The sequence below is a fragment of the Monodelphis domestica genome, chromosome 1, assembly GCF_027887165.1.
Source record: "Monodelphis domestica isolate mMonDom1 chromosome 1, mMonDom1.pri, whole genome shotgun sequence".
In the NCBI taxonomy this organism is placed as follows: domain Eukaryota; kingdom Metazoa; phylum Chordata; class Mammalia; order Didelphimorphia; family Didelphidae; genus Monodelphis; species Monodelphis domestica.
Window position 1 is genome coordinate 511,487,355 of NC_077227.1, and position 22,466 is coordinate 511,509,820.

The 22,466-nt window shown below is 39.3% G+C and overlaps 1 protein-coding gene across 1 annotated transcript in view; it reads left to right on the forward strand.

Moving 5' to 3' along the window:
- Positions 1-280: 280 nt before the first annotated feature.
- The window catches only part of NUGGC (nuclear GTPase, germinal center associated), a 97,665-nt gene continuing 75,479 nt past the window's right edge, over positions 281-22,466 (forward strand). The window contains exons 1-5 of the mRNA XM_016428625.2: positions 281-781; positions 3,693-3,782; positions 6,533-6,641; positions 8,440-8,662; positions 10,331-10,558. Coding sequence (XP_016284111.2) covers positions 739-781; positions 3,693-3,782; positions 6,533-6,641; positions 8,440-8,662; positions 10,331-10,558 — 693 coding nt within the window. The 5' untranslated portion in view covers positions 281-738. The remainder of the gene's footprint in view (positions 782-3,692; positions 3,783-6,532; positions 6,642-8,439; positions 8,663-10,330; positions 10,559-22,466) is intronic.

The window sequence follows — 22,466 nt, forward strand, 5'->3', positions numbered from 1 at the left end:
TAAATGTGGAAAGTAGTTTAGAGGCCATTGAATTTAACTCTTTCAGATGAGGAAACTAGGTCAGATTAAGCAGTTTCCCCAGGGTCACAAAGCTAGAAAGTGTTTGAGGTAGGTTTTGAACTCATGACTTTTGAAGCCAAATCTGGTATTTTACTGCATCTCTGAGCCCATTTTACTTTTCTTTTTAATCCTTATCTTCTTTCTTAGAATTGGTACAAATATTAGTTCTAAGTCAGAAGAGTGGTAAGGGCTAGGCATTTGGGGTTAAGAGACTTGTCTGGGGTCACACAGCTAGGTCAGATTTAACCTCAGGACCTCTTTTCTTTAGGGTTGATTCTCTATCTATTGAGCCACTTAGCTGCCCTTCCAGGGATTAACTGTAAAGGAGATCAGAAAAGGCTTTTTGCAGAAAATGGAATTTTAGCTGGGACTTGAAGGAAGCCAGGGAATTTAGGAACTGGAGGATGAGGAGGGAGAGCATTCCAGTGGGATGTGGAGTGTATTTTGTGAAGAACAGTAAGGAGACCAGTGTCAGTTATGCAAAAGTGAATAAAACGGGGAATTCCATCAAGGTGCTCTGAGCAGAAAGGGGAGACAAACAGAAGCAGACATTTAATAGTCCTTTATTCCTACTGGTAGTTCACATCATTTTTCCTTTCTTTGCTTTTAGACCCTGTATGTAACTGCCCAGGCAATGTCAAGTCTGCAGACAAGACGCAAGAGGACCAGCTGAACATAATGGCGGAAGCTGACGACTTTGCCAGTCAGGAGCTACATTTAGGTGTCCTGTGTTGCTGGTTTCCCTTCTCTTCCTTAGGGAAGAGAACTTCCTGAACTAAAGTTCAGATTAGGGACCAACTCTTATTATGCCATCATAGCACAGTCGTTGTGATGGGCTTCTCCAGGCTTGAATTCATTTACAATCAAGGATGCCTGAGGCTCCTTCGAGCTCATAGATTCTAAGATTCTGGTGTCTCCTCTCCTTTTATTCAGATTTATGGCTGTGAATGGACAACTCTCAATTGCCAACAGCTAATTATTTGGGCTATTAGCCAAAATGGCTTATAAGAAAAGATGGATAGCATTCAACATAATATCCTACCTTTTTGACATTTTCTGGATGAATCTTCATTTTAAAAGTAGAATTAATAATCACTCATGTTTATGTAATGTGTTAATACATTACCTCATTTGACCTCTTTTTTTTAAACCTTTACCTTCTATCTTAGAATCAATACTGTGTATTGGCTCTAAGGCAGAAGAGTGGTAAGGGCTAGGCAATGGGGGTCAAGTGACTTTCCCAGGGTCACACAGATAGGAAGTGTCTGAGGCCAAATTTCAACCCAGCACCTCCCATCTCTGAACCTGGCTCTCAATCCACTGAGCCACCCAGCTGCCCCCTCATTTGACCTTTGTAACAACAAACTAAGTGCTATTGTTATTCCATTTGTATAAATGGGGAAACTGAGGTCCAATGAAGCTAACTAAGTAGCTTAGGATCAGATGATATTAAGAGTTCAAGAGAGGAGATAAACTCAGGTCTTCCTGATTTCAGGTTCAGCACTCTAGTTATCTCATCACACATTCCCTCATTATTTTCTTGAGTTTTGCATCAATTGAGAAATATATACCCAAACTTTTTAGATTTACCTCTAGCCCATGCAATAGAACTGAGTTCAGGGATGATGGAATTTTAAGCCTTGACATCTCATGGAGCTAAAGACGTTAAGATATGTTAATGTCATGGCTTAAAATAATTTGGGGGCAGCTGAGGTGGCTCAGTGGATAGAGAGTCAGACCTAGAGACAAATTGACTCAGACACTTCCTAGCTGTGTGACTGTGGTCAAGTTACTTAAGCCCTTGCCTTGAAACCAATACAGAGTATTAACTCTAAGGTGGAAGGTAAAGGTTAAAAAACAACAACAAAACTCTAGTGGTTACCTATTGTCTCTAGGAGATCAAATACAAATTCCTGTTTACTTAAAAAAAAATAAACCCTTACTTTCTGTCTTAGAACTGGTACTCAGTATTGGTTCCAAGGCAGGAGAGAGGTAAGGGCTAGGCAAACAGGGTTAAGTGACTTGCCCAGGGTCACATAGCTAGGACATGTCTGAGTCTAGATTTGACCCCAAAGCCCTCCTGTCTCTAGGTCTAGCTCTCTATCTACTGTGCCACTGAGCTATCTAAAAACTAATCAGTTTAGCTTTCAGAGTTCTTCTCAATCTGGCTCCAGCCTATCTTTCCAGAATGATTATACATTATTCCTTATTTAGCCAAATTGTTTTATTCGATGTTCTTGGACATGACAACCCATCTCTTGCACAAGAAGTTCCTTCTGTCTGGGATACTTTTCTCCACTCTACTTCCTAGAATCTCTAGGTTCCTTGAAGGCCCAGCCAAAGAGCTATCTCCTACACAAGATGTTTTCTGATGCTCCTGGTTGCACAGAAAATTGTCCTGATGCACAGAAAATTACTTTACGCTTACTTTATATTTATTTTACATTGACTTTCCTGTGTACAAATCATCCCCACCCCTATAGAATCTAAGTTCCTTGAGGTCAGGAACTGTTTTTGACTTTTGCCTATCATAATTGTCTGCATATAGAAATTTCCTTCTTTCTTTCTTTCTTTCTTTCTTTCTTTCTTTCTTTCTTTCTTTCTTTCTTTCTTTCTTTCTTTCTTTCTTTCTTTCTTTCTTTCTTTCTTTCTTTCTTTCTTTCTTTCTTTCTTTCTTTCTTTCTTTCTTTCTTTCTTTCTTCCTTTCTTTCTTTCTTCCTTTCTTCCTTCCTTCCTTCCTTCCTTCCTTCCTTCCTTCCTTCCTTCCTTCCTTCCTTCCTTCCTTCCTTCCTTCCTTCCTTCCTTCCTTCCTTCCTTCCTCTCTTTCTTCTCTTTCATCTTAGAATCAATATCAAGTATAGCTTCCAAAGCAGAGGAATGGTAAGGACTAGGCAATAGGGGTTAAATGACTTACCCAGGATCACATTGTCTGAGGACAGATGTGACGCCAGGACCTCCTATCTCAAGACCTGACTCTTAATTCCTTAAAAGTTTCTTAATAAATACTTGTGGAATAAATGAAAGACCTTCCTCAAGCCTAGAAATTTCTGTGAGTTAGTTGCTTGATGGGCTTAGTTCATTTCTTCCACAAATGAAAAACTTCCTTAGCTCTTAGGTTCTTTAAAGAACCCTAGTCTGCAGTTTAGCCTATACTGCTTTGTCCTACGTATTGGTTTATCCTGTACCTCTTCATGGAGTTTGGTTTCTTGGAAGCCAGGGTAAGTGTTTATTTGAAGGAGATTATTGAATCATAAATATAGAACTGAAAGGGATCTTAAAGACCATCTCCTCCTACCTCCTGAATTTATAATATATGAGGAAACTGAAGACCCAAAGAAGGGAAGTGATTTGCTAAGATCACACAAGTATTAGTGGTAGAATGGGCATCAGAACCTAGTGAGTGGTAGAATCCCTGAAGAGACTGGCAGAGAAGTCTCTTTAGAGAAGCCAGGATTAAGGGCTCCTGACTAGAATACCAATGGTGTCCCAATAAGGAAAATGCAGGAATGTAGGACCAGGGTCTTCTCTGATCACAAGGTCCTATATGCATAAAGGCTAATGCCAAAGGAGCCTTAGCAGTCTCACATCTTCAAATATACCTTGTAACTCTTGTCTGTCTCTCTTTGATAAAGCTCCATTCAAAGGGTCAGCGAGAAAGAGGAGAAAATCAGATCACAAGTGCCGAGTGTTTTCCCCACCAGAACAGAGTGCTCTTAAGGAGTGTGAGTACAAGAAAATTTTCCTTTTTTTCTTTCTTTAAAAAAAAATCCTGATACTAAGTATTTTTTTATCTCGGTCTTAGAATCCATACTATGTATTTGTTCTAAGGCAGAAGAGTAGTAAGGGCTCTGTCTACTGAGCCATCCAGCTGCCTCCATAAGTATTGGTACCAAGACAGAAGGGTGATAAGGGCTAGGCAATGGGGGTTAAGTGACTAAGTGACGTGCCCAGGGTCACAGAGCTAGGAAGTGTCTGAGGTCAGATTTGAACCCCAAACCTCTGGTCTCCAGACCTGACTTTCTGTCTACTGAGCCACCAGCTACCCCTACATATATATAAATAAATATATATATATATATATAACCTTTTAAAGCTCTTCTGTCAGTATTTTTTAAAATGTTCAGAGGAAAAAATAGAGAGAAAACTCCTTTAAGAAATAAAAAGAAGTCTGAACCAAGGTAGTAAAAACCAAGAGAAACTATCACAAGGTAATGCTACTTCTATGAAAATATAAACAATTTTTGTTTAACTTCAGCTATGGAGTTGATTGGGAGATGGGAGTGATGGCAAAAGGCAAGTGTCAGAATAACCTCTTCCTCATTAGAAAAAGTCCGTCATGGAGGCTCATTTCTATTACAAACTCCCTTAATGTACTTGTAACCCTTTGAAAGCAGAAAGGGCTGAGAGCTCACCAATTTTGCTTCTCAAGGAGGCAAGAGCATTGAGTGATCTATCTCCATCAACGAGAAGAGTCTTGTGAAACTAGGCTTTGAGCCATCCATTTTCTTCTTTCTGCTGGCCAGGCCAGAGGAAGAATTTGAGGGCTTTTAGCACATGGAAGAGGAGGATATGGTTTCTCCCTGGGCAATTGATACAGGGAAGGCTAACTGAGATTTTTCAGGAAAGATCAAATCTTTCAAATCAGTCACTAAAAGGAGTCCAAAGTTTGAATCAAGATAACTTAGTGCTGTGCCAAAAACTGAATATTGAAACAGCACCACCCCAAGGAAAGGATGAGAATGAATTCTATTTTATCCTGGAAACTTAGACATTGGTAACAGCTAAGTTCTAGGCAGATAAAGTCTTCCAACTCATACTTTGGAATTTATATTTCTTTAGATTTTCCTCCAGGTTTTATCTTAAATTTCAATGAAAATTTTGCTAGTTTGTGAGTTGCCTGGTGGCAGAGTGGAAAGAGAGTTGGATTGGGGTTCAGGAAGATCTGAGTTTAAATCTAACCTCAAACACATTCTAGTTATGTGTTTCTGGTTTTCATTAAGTCCCAACTAAAATCCTATCTTCTAAAGGAAATCATCCCAACCCCTCATAATTCCAGTGCCATATCTCTGTAAATTATTTTCTGTTTATCCTGAACATAGCTTGTTTTTTTATGTTTTGTTTGCATGTTGTCTCCCAAACAGATTGTAAGTTTCTTGAGGGCAGAGAGCCTTTTGCCTCTTTTTCCATTTGCAATTCTTAGCACAGTTTCTGGCACTTAGTATTACTTAATAAATATGTATTGTTTAGGGGCAGCTGGGTAGCTCAGTGGATTGAGAACCAGGCCTAGAGACAGGAGGTCCTGGGTTCAAATCTGGCCTCAGACACTTCCCAGCTGTGTGACCCTGGGCAAGTCACTTGACCCCCATTGCCTAGCCCTTGCCACTCTTCTGCCAATACTGTGTATTGGCTCCAAGAAGGAAGGTAAGGGTTTAAAAAAATATTTATTGATTGATTGACCTTGGGCAAGCCACTTATCCTCCATTTGCCCCAGTTTCTTTTATTCATAAAAAGGTCTCATAATAGCTCCCATCTCCCAGCAGTGTTCTGAGGATAAAATGAGATAATATTTTTCAAGTATCTTATAAACTTTAAAGCACTATATAAATACTAGCTATTGTTTTTATTGTTTAGTAGAAGTGTATATTTTATTTTTAAAAGTGCATGTGATTTAGATCAGTCATTTAATACTCAAATACTTACAAAAGGCTCAGCCACTTGGTCTGTGTTATTTAAACCAACAGTCAATGTATTTATCTGATGGTAGCCATTTCAATAACTCTGTGTAGGAGGATTTCACAAACTTTTATAGGACATGCCTAATAAACACAAATCAATAATTAATGAATGAATAGCTAATGTAATAGTGAATGTTTTTTTGGGAATGAAAGATGTCAGCACTAGGAACCTTCATTAAGAATTCCCAACTATTTTTGGGAATTAGAGATTTAACAAAAAGCTTTTTTTTCTTTCTTCTAAGTACAGGAAAAAAAAAAAACTTCAGCCATCTAGCACTCTTGCAGAATAAATCACTCTGGATAGTTAATGACTTACTTTTTTGAATGCTCAAACTTTTGAAAATTATTATTCTTTTACCATTTGGGGTGGAAACCTTTCTACAGTAGATACCACCAACTTTAAAAAGAGTGAACTGAGGGGGCAGCTGGGTGGCCCAGTGGGTTGAGAGCCAAGCCTAGAGATTGGAGGTCCTGGGTTTAAATCTGGCCTCAGACACTTCCAAGTTGTGTGACCCTGGGCAAGTCACTTAACCCCCATTGCCTAGCCTTGCTGGTCTTCTGCTTTGGAAACTATACTTGGTATCAATTCTTAAGAAGAAAGGTAAGTGTTAAGAATGACAACATTTAGGAAAGCTCATTCCCTGCCTTCCTTTTTAACCTTCATTCCTTCAGACCCAGGGTTTGGTGGGCAGATGTGTATACCAGGTCATACATAGCCTTATTCTCTCCCTTTCTAGATGAAAAGCTGCAGTTAAGAACCAGGAGAGTTCTGAGTAATACTTACCAGAAACTTATCCAGGCTGCTTTTCTGGATGAAGGCATCCCTGGTGGGATCAAGTATCTTATGTGAGTCCGTGTGTTTACAATCAATTGTTTGTATGTTATACATGGTTGGGAGAAGAGGAATGTAAGAGGGAGAAAGGGAGAGGAGGAAACTTTAAAATAAACAATGAAGGATGGAGGAATCAGAAAGGAGTTTCTCTCCAGATGCTGGCTTTGGAGTGGGACATCTGATGCCCCATCTAATGTTTTTTTCTACTCTAGAAATCATGTTATTCTTTCTAACATTTTATCTCAGTATAGATAAGACAAAGCAATAAATTATAGACCCATAAAAGCTTAGAGTTGGAAAGGGCCCTCAGGAGTCAAATTCAACCCAACACAGGAATTTTCCTTAAAAAAAAGAAAAAAACAAAACCAACCAAACAAAACCAAAGCCCTTACTTTCTGTCTTAGAAGGGATACTAAGTTTTGCTTCTAAGGCAGAGGAATGGTAAGGGCTAGGCAACTGGGGTCAAGTGACTTGTTCAGGGTCACAAAGCTAGGAAGTGTCTGAGGCTACATTTAAATACAGGTCCTCCCAACTCCAGGTCTGGCTCTCTACATGTTCAGCTACCTAATTGCTCTAATATCTAGGTTTTAAAAAGAAACTTATTATATCATATCAAAGATATTACTTTCCCCCCATCCAAATTCTTAGACCACCTGAATTGTTCCCTTGCCCAGGATTATTAAGAACCCCTACTCCAAAAACACACTCTGGAGGTACTTTGAATAAGTCTAATTTTTCTTTCAAAGAGCAACCCTTTCAGATGAGAAAAAATGAGTTCTAATTATACAAAGAAATTGACCAAGATGTCCATATGCTTTGATATAAGGATCCCACTTCTAGGGATATACCACAAGAAAGTAAAAGAAAAAGAAAAATTCTTTGCCTAACCAAATGTTCAAACTTTTTAATAGTAGTGAACAACTGGAATCAAAATAGATATTCATCAGTTGGGGAATAACTAGACAAACCATGACACATGAATATAATAGAATAATAATGTATTATAATAAATTATTAATATGAAAAATTCAGAGGAGCATAGAAAGAATTTTATGAACTGGTACATAGGTCAATAAGCAGAACTAGGAACACATAGACACAATAAATGAATGAAAAAAGTATTTATTTTGTTCTTATTATATGCAAAGCATTGGAAATATAAAATAGAAAAGCAAGATCATTCCAACTCTTAAGGAGCCCATGTCCTAATTGGGGAGACAATCAATTTAGGAAGTTTCAGATGCAAGTTAGTTAGAAAGGTCCCATGATCCCTAGGGTATAGTATTGTAATGATCATTCTTTAATGGCATTTCCACCAATAAAGCCATATCCATTTCTGATATTGGGTCAGTTGACAGGGTCAAGGTGTTTGGTGGTAAGAACTTTCTTTTCCAATTTCTAGTAGCTTCACAATAGTTATAATAATATAAATAGGAACGAAGGAAGGAGCTCTCTGAAACTAGGTAATTATTTTGCCTCAGAGGAGAGATATGAGAAACTGTACCTCCTTCCCTTCTTTGCAGATATGGGGAATTATGATTGTTGAACATTAAATATACTGATATGCTAGGGGAAAAAACAACAACTCCCCCTCCCTCCCCCTCTTTTTCCCTTCCTTCCTTCCTTCTTTCCTTCCTTCCTTCCTTCCTTCCTTCTTCCTTCCTTCCTTCCTTCCTTCCTTCCTTCCTTCCTTCCTTCCTTCCTTCCTTCCTTCCTTCCTTCCTTCCTTCCTTCTTTCCTTGATGTAAGAAAACAAAACAAAACCAAACATCAATAGTATTTAAAAAACCCATTTCTGTTTTATCCTTATAGAAACCGACTTCTTGCCCTGATTGGAAAGCCATCCTTAGACCCCATCTACATTGGACTCTTTGGAGCAACTGGAGCTGGCAAGAGTTCTCTGCTTAATGCCATCATCCATCAGGCAATGTTTTTGCCTGTGTCAGGAGAGAGTACGTGCACATCCTGCATAGTCCAAGTGAGCTCCAGCAGCTGTGAACAATATGAAGCCAAAATCCATCTTCTCTCTGACCAGGTAAGTGTTCCTCCCCTTCTGAATATCTACTGTGGATACTGATAACACCTGCCTGCATGTCTTTCTTTCTTTTTTTTTTTAAACCCTTACCTTCAATCTTAAAATCAATACTGTGTATTGGTTCCAAGGCAGAAGAGTGGTAAGGGCTACGCAATAGGGGTCAAGTGACTTGCCCAGGGTCACACAGCTAGGAAGTGGCTGAGGCCAGATTTTAACCTAGGACCTCCCATCTCTAGGCCTGGCTCTCAATCCACTTGAGCTACCCAGCTTCCTCCTCTCTGCTCCTTTATAATCCAAAGTCAGAAAATAGGGTGGAGAAATGAGCAAGCAAAAAGAAAAATTCCCCTGTGTATCTTGGGGATCTCTATCAACATAATAGCTTTTGTGGTGGTATTCTTTTTTTGTTTGTTTCCTCATTTTCCCAGCATGTTTTCTGACTTTGGACTTGATGTTAGGGCCAGGTTCTGTACACATCTGAAGGAAAGGAGTGGTCTGGTCCTGTGGCTCCTTTCTGAGAATATTAAGAGATCTGTTATTCCAGATTCTCAGGAACAGTTCAGACTGGGGAACTGCAAACTTTTAGTGATCTCATCATGGTCTGATTCAGGACAAAGTCTGATCAATAGATTTCTGGACTGAGTCTTGAAAATTCCTGAACTTGGTTTGGTTCTGAGAAGAACACCTGTGGATTTTCCTTGGTTGGAGTTCCAGTAGACTCCAGTCCCATAGACTGGTCTCAGACACTGTCAGCCAGATGGAAAATTCTGCTCATTCAGTATAACTCAAGAGTAGGCTTCCCTTTGATCTGAGATTCTTGTCCTGGTTATTCCACTGCTAAGTTTTTCTTAGCTTTGTCTGAAATATGGAACTGAGACCCTACTCTGCTCTGGAGGGGTCACAATGATAATAGTTTCTCCTTGCTTCTCAATTAGCCTTAATCACTCCTCATCCTAGAGGCAATTCCCCTCCTTAGTCATTCTTTATCTAGGACCCAGATTTGGGTAGTGAACAAGAGAGAGGCCAGTGCCATGCATTTCTGCACCCTGTACAAGTTGGGCTGATCTTTGGTTGCTATTCCCAGAGTCCCCAGACCTCTGAATATCTCTATGCTGGCCTAGAGTAGAAAAATCACTATTCCCTGCTGCCTCCTCCCTCTCCCCCCCTCCTCAACCAGGACTCTATCTGATGTATTTTCTAGATCTGTTTTGAGGTTAGGTGACTTGGCTATGTGGTCACAGAGGTAGTAGTAATAGGCATAAGATTAGGTCCTGTAATCAGATCCTTTTGAAAGTCATATTTGAGACCTAAGAACTTTTTTTTATAAGAGAGAATCAGGTTGCTTCTTGCCTCACTGGAGGTTTCAAGAAGAGTCTAGATGACAAATTGGTGAGTATATTGTAAATGGGGGAGCTTCCTGTTTAGGTATAGATTAGACAAGATGGTCTCTGACATGCCATCTACCTCCAAAGTTCTGTGATTCTCTGAGTCAGCAGCATTCGTGTCACAAACATAGCAAATATAGCCTATACTTCCTTAGACCACGAGACATAGAAGGTCCCCCGGAATGGGAAGGAGATTGTAGGTACAAGGCAGGGAGGTGACAGAACACATTGTCCCACTGGTCTGAGGTGGAATGCTGAGGTCTGTGGTCTTGCTCTGCATTGATAGGAGTGGAAAGAGGAGTTGCGGAATCTCACCAAACTCTTGCAAAGGCCAGAGGAGGAGGATGGAGAAGATGACTCTTGGGACCGAGATAATGCTGTGGAGGAAGCCATTTGGAAATTGCAAGTGCTATATGGAAATGGAGCAGAACGGAAGAGTTATGAGGAATTGTTGCGGGAAAAACCCCGAGCAAAGATCCCCAACTCCAGGATCATCACCCTCAAGGGAGAAGAGGTACCTTCTGAATTCCTTTACCTTCTTATACATCACATGTGTGCCACTCCATCATAGAGTGTGATTTTGGGTTCTAAATGGACTAAAAAAAATTGGACTTAGCTCATCTAGATGGACCTTTTGAGTCTGTCCCTCTGTATAGTATAATGAAAAGTATACTAGTTTTGAAATCCTGAAGATTTAAGTTAAAAGTCTGATTTTGATACTAGCTGTGTGATCCTGGGCAAGTCATTTAGTCTCTCTGAAACTTAATTTCCTCATCTATAAAATGGACAGAATAATACTTATATTACCTACTTTATAAGAGCAGCTAGGTGGCCAGGTACTCAGACCTGAGTTCAAATGTGGCCTCAGATGCTTACTGTGTGACCCTGGGGAAGTCACTTAACCTTGTTTTGCATCAGTTTCCTCCTCTATAAAATGAGCTGGAGATGGAAATGGCAAACCACTTCAGTATCTTTGAGAAGAAACAGACAGACATAGAAGTCACAAACAGACGCAACTGAAATGATTAAATAGCAATAATACCTACTTTATGGAGTCATTGGGAGGAAAGGGCTCTGTAAGTCATAAAGCTGGATAGAAAGTTATGTTATGACTACATGTCTTCATAATTATTCAATTCAATCATTATTTGTATTTTTATAGCACTTTAAAGTATGCAAGGCACTTCAAGTACACTGACTGTACATGAACCTCAATGCAACCCTGAGGTGGATGTTATTATTATAATCACTTTATAAATAATAATAACAATAGCTAGGATTTACATAATATTTTAATATTTGCAAAGCAACTTGCATATATTTTCACATTTGATCCCTATGAAGTAGTCCTTATTTTTATCCCCATTTTATAGATGAAGAAACTGAGTCTCAGAGGAGTCATGAGACCATAGGATCATTATATTTAGAGTGGGATAGAACCTTAGAGACCTTCAAGTCCAAATCTATCATTTTACAGATGGGAAAACTGAGGACCAAGGAGGCTAAATGACTTGGCTCCATGGTTACATAGGTAATAGTAATAGGCATGAGATTAGACTTTAGCTCTTCCTAACTTCAGGTTCTGTCTCTTATCTACAGTGCCTCTATATACTGAATTTGCATGACAGTAAAAGGAAAGGCTTTATTTTAGATGCAGGATGTTAGTGGATGTTGAATCACAACATTTTTGGCCAGCAAGGCCAATGCTTTTATTGCTCCCTCAGCTGAGGCACCTTTGCTTGGGGTCAAGTTCAGATACAGTTCAGGGTAGTCCTGAGGCCCCATCCCTGAAGTAGGAGTTCATAGGTGGCTGCCCTGGTTTCCAGGCTGACTTGGATATTTGTCCTACTTCAAGGAGAGCTCTGGAGGGCTTCTTTGGTTCAAGAGTCCTGAATCCAGCTGGGAACAGATTCATATCTTTGTGAAAGGCAGATTGATATGGCAGAAAAAGAGCATAGGTCTTGGATTCAACAGACATGAGCATCCTCCCTGTCAGGCACCAATGCTCACTACCTATAACATTTCATTTTTCTTCACGAATAAAATATAATAAATACTTATATTGCCTCACAGGGATGTAGTGAGAAAAAAAACACTTTAAATTTTAGAATTTCAAGTAAATATGAATGGATTATTATTACAGTAGTTCAAAACCCATCTGCCTCTAGGGGATTCTTATTAATTCATCACCCCCCCCCCATTAGCTTCACAAGTACAAGATGGGTGAGATGTGACTAGGATGCAACTTATCTGAAAAAGATCCAGGAGTTTTTTAATAATAGCAAACATTTATATAAATTTCCAATGTGCCAGATTGCATGCTAAACATTTTATAATTTTTATCTCATTTGATTCCTCCCAACAACCCTGAGAAGTAGATGCCATTCTCCTAATTTTACAGATGATGAAACTGTAATACATGTAATAGAAGGATTGAGAAGGGAACAGGGGCAATGGAAGGAGCAAGGGAGAGAGAGAGAAGATTCTTCTTCCCCTCTCTTTTCTGGGAGAGAGGTAGCCAAGTCTTGTCCCCCTGACAGAGGGAATATATCTCCTCAGAGAATAGTTCTGGGAGATGGAGGATAAAAACTGGAGAGATTAGCTTTGGCAAAATGACCCACTGCCTCCCCTTTGGTCCTAACTATTGTTGAGAGGCAGAATGGATTCTTCTGCCTCTGGTCTCCTTAGGGACACCCACTGTCACTTCCCTTTAGAAACCTGGGGTCACCCCACTATCAAGGAGAGATGTTGTTCCTTGGATTAGGCAGTTTGGATCACTGGGATTGTGAGCTAACCTTCCCCCTTTTGGGGAGAAATGTGATTCTCCCCAAATCTTCTGTCCCCCTTCCTAGTGCCAGAAACCAGTCAGACCTAATTCTAATGTAGTAAACAATTAATTTGGGTTCACACAGGGAAGGAGAGGTAGGGGTGTCCAGCAAGGAAAGTGGGGAGCAGAAAACCCTAACACTGGTCCCCTCTGGCAGACTGGCCCCTTAAGTTCTCAGGGTTCAAGCTGAGTGCCTTGAACCTTCCTCTGGCCAGGGGCTGGTTGATTTCTATCCCTCAGCTAACTGGCTCTTAATTCAAGAGTCCAGGAACAGGTCAGGGAGAAATGTAGGAGATCTTGACAGCAGATTTCTTTGTAGATGGCTTTCTTTCAAAGTCCCTGTCTACAGTATTCACAGATGACTCCGTGCTGTTGTTGAAAACAGGGAAGAGGTGTCCAGGGGTTCACAGGGAAAGCTGTTGATCCCTAGAGAGATCCAACTTCTTTCCAGCTTGGGAAGTTTGCCTCCTTCCTCCTGCTCTCAAATGAAAGTACCGGACTGACAGTTGGACTCACCCGTCCCCACTCTGCTCTCTGACTGGAATCCTGAGGTTCTGCTTTTCTCTTCCCTGCACCTCTTCTGCACTTTGGATTAATTCCTCCGTTACAAAATTTCCCCTTTTGTCTTGTGCGTTTTTGTCAATTTGACAAACACACTAGGGTTATTAGTTACTTACCATTGTTTCCTTAGTGCTATAATTCTCTCTCTCTCTCTCTCTCTCTCTCTCTCTCTCTCTCTCTCTCTCTCTCCATCTATCTATATATCCATCCATCTATCTATCTATCTATCTATCTATCTATCTATCTATCTATCTATCTATCTATCTATCCATCCATCCATCCATCCATCCATCTATCTATCTATCTATCTATCTATCTATCTATCTATCTATCTATCTATCTATCTATCTATCTATCTATCTATCTATCTATCATATCCCAACCCCTGAACAAGAAATCTCTTTTCCTCCAACTATTACCTTAGCTACCTAAGCCTACACTAAGACAAGGTTCTAGGAAAATATTGGGGGTAGGTGTGGTTTTGTTACAAAGGGTTGATACAATTGAATAACATATTTTGGACTAACAGTGTCCCAGAAAAGGTGCAACAATATTGATTTGAAATTACTTGGCAACAGTATCTTAATGATCTCTAAATTATGGTAATTTTCTAACTTATGTTATCCTATGTTTTCTTAACTTCTCTAGCTATTACAGCTTATTTAACATTTTAAGATATTTAGGTGTCCTATATTGTGCTAGTTCTATTCTTTCCCTAAACTTTGAATTTCCCTTTTTGGCCCTGACTATTCTTTTTCCCTGATCTAAGTTATGTTAAGATTGTTAGTTGATTCCTACCCTATGTTAGTGCTCTAAAATTTACAGTATGTACTTGTATGTTTACTCCACAATCATTACATATGATACATACATATATACATGAGTTCTGTTTTGGAGTCAACCAGACAGAAAAGTTTTTAATTCCTCCCTTACATAAACAAGGGTTAAGTGACTTTCCCAGGGTCACACAGATAGTAAGTATCTAAGACTGGATTTGATCTTGGGTCTTCCTGACTCCCAACCTGATGTTCTATCCACTGCATCCCTAGCAGCTAATTCTGTGTGTGTATGTGTGTGTTTTAAGTCTTACCTTTCATCTTAGAATTAATATTGTGTATTGGTTCCAAGATAAAAGAATTATAAGGGCTAGGCAATGGGGGTTAAGTGACTTGCTCAGGGTCACACAGCAAGGAAGTGTTTGAGGTCAGGTTTGAACCCAAGACCTCTATAGGCCTGGTACTCTATCCACTGAGCCACCTTACTGCTCCTGCTAGTTCTGCTTTAAGCTACCCTAATGGGACCATGGCTTCCAAGAATAGGGAAGCAATAATCCCTTTGTGCTCTGTCTGCCCTTGTCAGATTATATCTGAAAAAAGGTGTTTAACTCATATTTTAGAAAGTCTGAAGAGCATGCAGAGGGAGGCAATCAAGCTGATAAATATGTGCCTCAAATTTATTCCATCTGTTCAAGGAAGTGGTTAATTTTATGCCCACAAACTTTCTAGTGCCCATCCCATTCTCTCCACTCACATGGAAACCACCTTAGCTCCTTGTTTGAACTATTGCAACCACCTCCTAATGGATTTCTCTAGGTCTAGTCTCTGCCCTCTATAGTCTGTCACCCATACATAGGATATATTGTCAGGACTAAAGTACAGCTTTGACAGTGCCATCTCTTCTGTTTGGTGAACTACAATGACTCCCTGCTGCCTCACGGAGCAAATAAAAACTCCATTTGGCATTTAAAGCTATTTACAAACTGGCTTTGGTCTCTTGTTTTAGGCTTATTATACAATGTTCTCCATAATGAACTCTTTGCCTCCTATAAGTGACATTCTATCTGCTGTCTGCATCTTTGCACAGGATGACTCCCCATTGCTGAAATATTCTCCCTTCTCACTTTTATCTTATCTACCAATCAATCTATGAATGTTCACTAAAAGCAGCCTTGTATGTGCCAAGGCAGCCTGTATAGGGTGTTCAGGGAAGACTAGCACCTCTGATGTTTTTTAGGGCTTTTCAGGGCTGCACATCCACTTGTCACCCAACACTCACCTGTGGCTCTGAGAAGCTGTATAGCGTGTGCAACAGCCATATCCCAGTAAAACCATCTCAGAAGATCGACTAAACCAGATTGAGAGAAATCAATGGTCCACAAACTCATCTGAGTTAGGAGGGTGTCTACCCATGGGCAGATGAGAACAATTTGTTCCAGTGAAAGAAGTTGAAGCAAGTACTGTGGAGTGCTTGGAACTTGGTCAGACATGGAAGAAGACAAGGTCATCCCTTGCACCTCAGGAATCACCAGGCAGCCTGACTTTTTTCTTGCCAATAGACTTGGATGACTCTAGAAGAGAGAATGAGGCTGATGACTCTGTGCAACTCTGCCTCACTTTAATCCAATTCATGGGCAAATCAAAATGTCACCTGTAAAGATTAAAAATTTGGGGGAAACTGAGGCAGGTAGAAATTAATTTCTCTCTGCAAGGAGTATTATATTTTTAGAGGTTTATTAAAGGTTGAGAATTTAGGAAAATACAAGTAAGAAAGGCATGTGCTGGGTGGGCTGAGAGGCCCAATTCAATTTCACTCACATCATGAGAGACGAGTTTGCTCTGAAGCGGAAGTAGGAAAGAGATCCTCAGTAGGCGGAGAACTCCTTTAAATAATAATTTGTGTTCTCGCCCAGGTGAGAATTCAGTGCTATTATGAAGCATTCTGGGAAGTGAGCAAGGACCTCTGGGGACTGAAGTCCTGGATTCAAGTCTCCATTTTTACACACCTCATGATGTCACCGTGTTTCTTCAATATGAAGGACAATAAACACCTATGTGCCAGGCTCTGTGCTAAAACACTAGGGATGCAAGAAAGGGCACAAAGCAGTCCTTGCCCTCAAGGACCTTGCAATCTAATGCCTCATGAAATCCTTAGTTTCCATCAAGATCAGCCAGCTATCCAAAGTCTATCCATATCCCCCCAATTGTTAGTATATTCTTTCTGAGAATTACACATGCATGCATGCAGTGTATGTGTGTGTGTGTGTGTTTAGAAACTACCTTTCTACTAGGAAACTACCTCCTAATAGAGTTACTACCTCCTTGAGGTAGTAAAAAACAAACAAACCCTTTATTTTGTTCTTTCTTTACCTTCTTGGAATCCTTTACAGTACTTGATACATAGAAAATGTCTAATAAATGCTTGTTGGGGACTTCCGGATTAACATGACTGCAGTCTGGATGCAGTACTCTTCCTCTCCTCTTCACCTACCAATATAGACTATCTCAAAAGGCCAAAAAAGCCAAATTCAAATGAACAAAGGGTCTTCACAGTAGGACACAGCACTGAAGGTACATGGGATTTGGGGCATTTCCATACTATAAGGGGGTGAAATAGCTCCCCCCAAAATGCAAGCTGATCAACCCTACCCAACCTCACCTATGGAGCCAGGGTCAGAGCCAGTGTGCTAGAATCAGCAGGCGAGTGAGGGGCACCTCTAGATTTTTGGCAGCTGACTAAGACCACCAGGGATCTATCTCTGAGAGCAGCTAGACCTGAGATCCCAGTAGGCTGAAAAGCGTGGTGGACCTTGGGCACAGAGATAGTTCAGAGAGAGGCAGCACATAGCAGAAGCCGTGGAGACGGGAGAGGTGGCCTCAAGCAAAAACCTGCTTTCCCTAGCTCTATACGCAGAGAACCTACCCTCCTCACTCAGACTCCTGACTGGAAAGAGAAGGAAAAACCAGCATAGCGATGGCAAACAATGCCCAGAAAATACAACTTCCAACCACCACGAAGATCAGGAAGAAGGCTTTGACCCTCGATAATTTTTATGGAGCAAAAATCCAGACTATAGAGGAAATAGCAGAGGACAACAAACAATTAAATGCATCCAAACTGTCCAAAAACAAAACAAAACAGAAATTTGTCACAACCTCTTGAAGAATTTAAATCTGAAATTTTGAGAAAAATGGAGGAGTTTTGGCAAGAAAAGTTGGAAATAGTTCAAAAAGAAAATAACAGGTTAGAAGACAGGAACTCCCAGTTGGAGAAAGAAGCCCAGAAATCAAATGAAATTATAAATAAATTAGAAAACACAATTAAATAGGTGGGAGATATGAAAAGCAGTATGGACCAAACTGAAAAGAAAAATCAAAAGATTTTAGTGGAAAACCAGTCTTTGAAGATCAGAATTGGGCAGTTGGAAGCCAATGAACAAAACAGCAAGAATTAATAAAGCAAAGTCAAAACAATAACAAATTAGAAGGAAACATGAAATATCTCCCTGAGAAGATGACTGATCATGAAAACCAATCTTGAAGAGACAATTTGAGAATCACTGGTCTAAGGGAAAACCCAGAAATAAACAGAAATCTTGACATTATATTACAAGAAGTTATCCAAGAAAGCTGCCCTGATATTCTTGAACAAGAAGGAAAAGTAGACCTTGAAAATGTTCATAGAACATGCTCTACACTAAATCCTCAAAAGACAACCCCCAGGAATGTAATTGCCAAATTTAAGAGCTTCCAAGCTAAGGAGAAAATTTTACAAGCCAGAAAGAGACAATTCAGATATTAAGGAGCATCAATAGGGATTACACAAGATCTGGCAGCTTCCACACTAAAGAACTGCAAGACTTGGAATATGATATTCAGAAAGACAAGAGAATTGGGTCTTCAACCAAGGATCACCTACCCATCAAAACTGACTATATACTTCCAGGGGAAAGTATAGACATTCAACAAAATAAAAGATTTCCAAGTATTTGTAAAGAAAAAACCAGAACAAACTGGAAAGTTTGATATCCAAACACAAAAATCAAGAGGAACATTTAAAGGTAAATAACAAAGAGAGGGGAAAGAAAAAGAAATTGTTTTTATTTAAATTTTCTTCTTGAAGGGCTTCAATAAGATCAAATTGCTTATATTAATATATGGAAAAATGTTAGTTGTAACTCTCAAAAATTATTCACTATTATAGTAATTAGAAGAATCATTAATAGGTAGAGATGGGGGTAATAAGTGGTCTAAGATGACATGTAAAAAAAAGAAAAAGGGTGGAGGGTAATAGAAGATGGCATCAAAACTATTAATAAGCACATAAGAAAGTGTTCTCAATCTCTTATAATAGGAGAGATGCAAATTAAAACAACTCTGAGATATCACCTCACGCCTAGCAGATTGGCTAACATGACAGCAAAGGAAAGTAATGAACTGGAGGGGATGCGGCAAAGTAGGGACACTAATTCACTGCTGGTGGGGTTGTGAACTGATCCAACCATTCTGGAGAGCAATTTGAAACTATGCCCAAAGGGCGATAAAAGACTGTCTGCCCTATGATCCACTGCTGGACTTGTACCCCAAAGAGATAATGAGGAAAAAGACTTGTACAAGAATATTCATAGCAGCGCTCTTTGTGGCGGCCAAAAATTGGAAAATGAAGGGATGCCCTTCAATTGGGGAATGGCTGAACAAATTGTGGTATATGTTGGTGATGGAATACTATTGTGCTCAAAGGAATAATAAAGTGGAGGAATTCCATGGAGACTGGAACAAACTCCAGGAAGTGATACAGAGCGAAAGGAGCAGAACCAGGAAAACATTGTACACAGAGACTGACACACTGTGATACAATCGAACGTAATGGACTTCTCCATTAGTGTCAATGCAATGTCTCTGAACAATCTGCAGGGATCTAGGAGAAAAAACACTATCCACAAGCGAAGGACAAACTGTGGAAGTAAAAACACCAAGGAAAAGCAACTGCTTGACTACAGGGGTGGAGGGGATATGACTGAGGAGAGACTCTAAATGAACTGGTGCAAATACCAACAACGTGGAAATGGGTTCCAATCAAGAACACTTGTGATACCCAGTGGAATTGAGCGTTGGCTATGGGATAGGTGGGGGGGAGGGGAGGAGAAAATGATCTTTGTCTCCAATGAATAATGCTTGGAAATGTCCAAATAAAATAATGTTTAAAAAAATAGAAGATGGCACCAAGAGAAACTTGAAGGAATAAGATAAACAGGACAATCTATATCACACAAAGAGGTGCATGGGAAGAGGAGGGGAAGAATACTATTATAAGAAGCAGAGGAAGAGAGTGCTAAAAGGTAATACATAAACCTTACTCTCAGTGGAATCAATTCTGAGAGGGAAGAGTATCTAGATCCCTTGGGGTATTGAATTCTATCTTACCCTACAAGGAAAGCGAGAAGGGAAAAACTAAGGGGGGAGTGGGGTGGGGACGACTGTAAAGATGATTTTAGAGTTGTGACTTAAATTTGGTCACCTGGGGAAATCCCAAATAAAATGCCCAACTCAGTCTGGTATTTCATGGTAATTTAATTAATATAGAGGGAAGGAATTAAGGAGAGGGAAGGAAGAGGATATAAAATTTCTCCCACCTGGCCTGTGCCAGGGGGAATTTAAAAATCCTGCCTCTAGGTCTCTGAAGATGATTAGAGGCTTCTAGGAGGATAAAGTTGGAAAGTAAAGGAGGAAAACTCCTTTTCCTAAAGCCAGAAACTCAACAATGAACTGGACAATATCTTGTAGCCATGCTAAGATGCAGAAAGGCTCAGTAGGCTCCTCTCAGCTAACTCTCCACCACCAATAAGGGAAAGAGAGTCTTTTCAATCAAGATCCTTCTCAGAGACAGCAAGGGTGCCAAATATATAGACCTTTCACCCTTGCGTCTCTTCCTCTAAATGCCCATTCCTAGTTCTCATCTTCTTTTGATTAGATTATATCTTTAGAGTTACTTCACACTTCTTTGTTAAGTTCACCTTTTGTTAGTTACTTGACCTTTTATTTGTGATTAATTTAACCTTTATAGTTACTTAACACCTTTTCGTATTAGGATTCTATAAATAGACAGCTTAAAGTTCTAGCTTCACTATAAGGTAAGAACTAAGTACCTTCATTGTTCCATCAGGAGATTACAACTTTATCTTCCCTTAAAGTAAGGTTTAAGTAGGGTGGAGTAATTTAAAGTTTACAATCCCCCCTGATGATCATTGGGAGACTTGTCTCCCCATTATAATTTAACATAATCATCTTGTAGTCCTAAAGCACTTCTAACTCCAGATGTATATAATATTCAGTTTCTAAGAGGAAATTACAATAGTTAGGGAGAAATAGAAAAGAGAGAAAGCAAAAACCAATGTTTTGCTAGGCACATTGACAAAAAGCCAAATTAGGGGCAGTCCCCTTTGACATAAAAGTGTACATTTACAATATATGTTCAATCAAACTTCAGTTCAATCAACCACATCCAAAGTTCATTCTTGATCTTCTTGATGTAGTGTAGGTTTTCTGGCATCTTTCTGCAACAGTTCATTCTCTGGATTTAGGAGTTACCAAGCTTCTTTCTTGAAGATATGTCTCAAACAAAATTTCAAAATCTTGGATTTTTATTAAAATACAATCCTCTGTGAAGTGGGTGTTTAAAAACATCCAGTTCAGCTCAGGATGCAATGTTGAGTTATGGGGGTATATGAGTTAATTATAAAAAAAAGAGAAAAACAACCAAAAACATAAGGAAAGGGGGAAAAATGGAAAGAAAAAAGAAAAAAATTCAAAATAGGCCCTTATTTGGGTTTAATACATTTCTAACAGGCCCTTGATTAGGTCCAATTTAAAGTAGTTTCTATCCCACAAGTCTGTAGGAGAGAATACAGTAATATTTCACTTACCCATTTGCAGCCAATACTACTGAAAGTTGCATAATATAAGAAAGAAAAAAAAAAACTAGAATTTTATTTTTGATAGGGAAGTGTCATTCCCTGGTCCAATTTTTTGTCATTCTCAGGGATATGGGGAGCCAAGATGATAGTCAAATTTTGGCACTTGTCTGAGTACTTCACAAAGAGTGTAGATACAAGGAAGTCCTACGACTAAACATATGTCAAGCATCGCAACCTTGAGTCTCACACTAGTTTTTTTCTGTGTGCTCTTTTTGGCACTATTTAGGTTAAGTCTGTGTTCCTTGTTTTTATCCTATTTCCTAGAATCAGACACAAACATTAATCATAGTCCCATAACATTTTATCAATAAATGGCAGGTTCCCACAGTTTAAAGCTTTTGGGTATGCATTGATATTATAGCAAATATATATATATATATATATATATATATATATATATATATGTATATATACATATATACATATATAATATTAAACTTATATTACTGCAGAAAAATAATATTAATTGTATGTAGCTTTAGTACAAGAAATGAGAAAAAGGAAAAAAATAAAATATTCTAATCAAAATAAAAGAAAAGCAAAAATAAAAACAGTAATTCAATGTGTCCTAAAAAACAGCATCCACTTGTCAGCAGATTATTATCTCCAATGCATGTGATAGGATACAGTCAATCATTCTCAACAGAAGATGCTCTCTTCATATGTGAGCAATGAATCCAAGAGTCCTTCTCTCCAATCTTTATAGATGTTGGAGTAGTCCACAATATTTGGAATGGCCTTTCCTAGGAAGGTTGAGTTGCTCCAGTATGCTTGAAGTTTTTTATATACACCTTGTCTCCTGGGTTCAAGTCATGAAGAGAAAAGTCTAGTGATCCGGCTTGTACTGTAGCTCTGGATTCATGAAGTTCACCCAGTTTGTGCTGTAATTCCTATATATAGGAAGCAATAGTAGTATCTCCCCCTAATAGTGATGTATATGCAGAGGAGAAAGGTTTAGCCAGGTGGATGTCCAAAAAGCATCTCAAATGGTGAGATGTGTAGGTCTCCTCTAGGCCTGCTTCTAAGATAAAATAGTCCCAGAGGGAGAATTTCAGGCCATTTTAAATGTGTCTCAGTGCATAATTTGCCAATCATAGTTTTAAGTTCTCTGTTCATTCTTTCAACTTGACCTGAGCTCTGGGGATGATATGGAACATGAAATTTGGGAGTTATCTCCAGGCAAGAATATATTTGATTTAGGACAGAATCAGTAAAATGACTTCCTCTATCTGAATCAATATGTGTTGGCAGGCCAAAGTGAGGAATAATTTTTTTTTAGAAGCA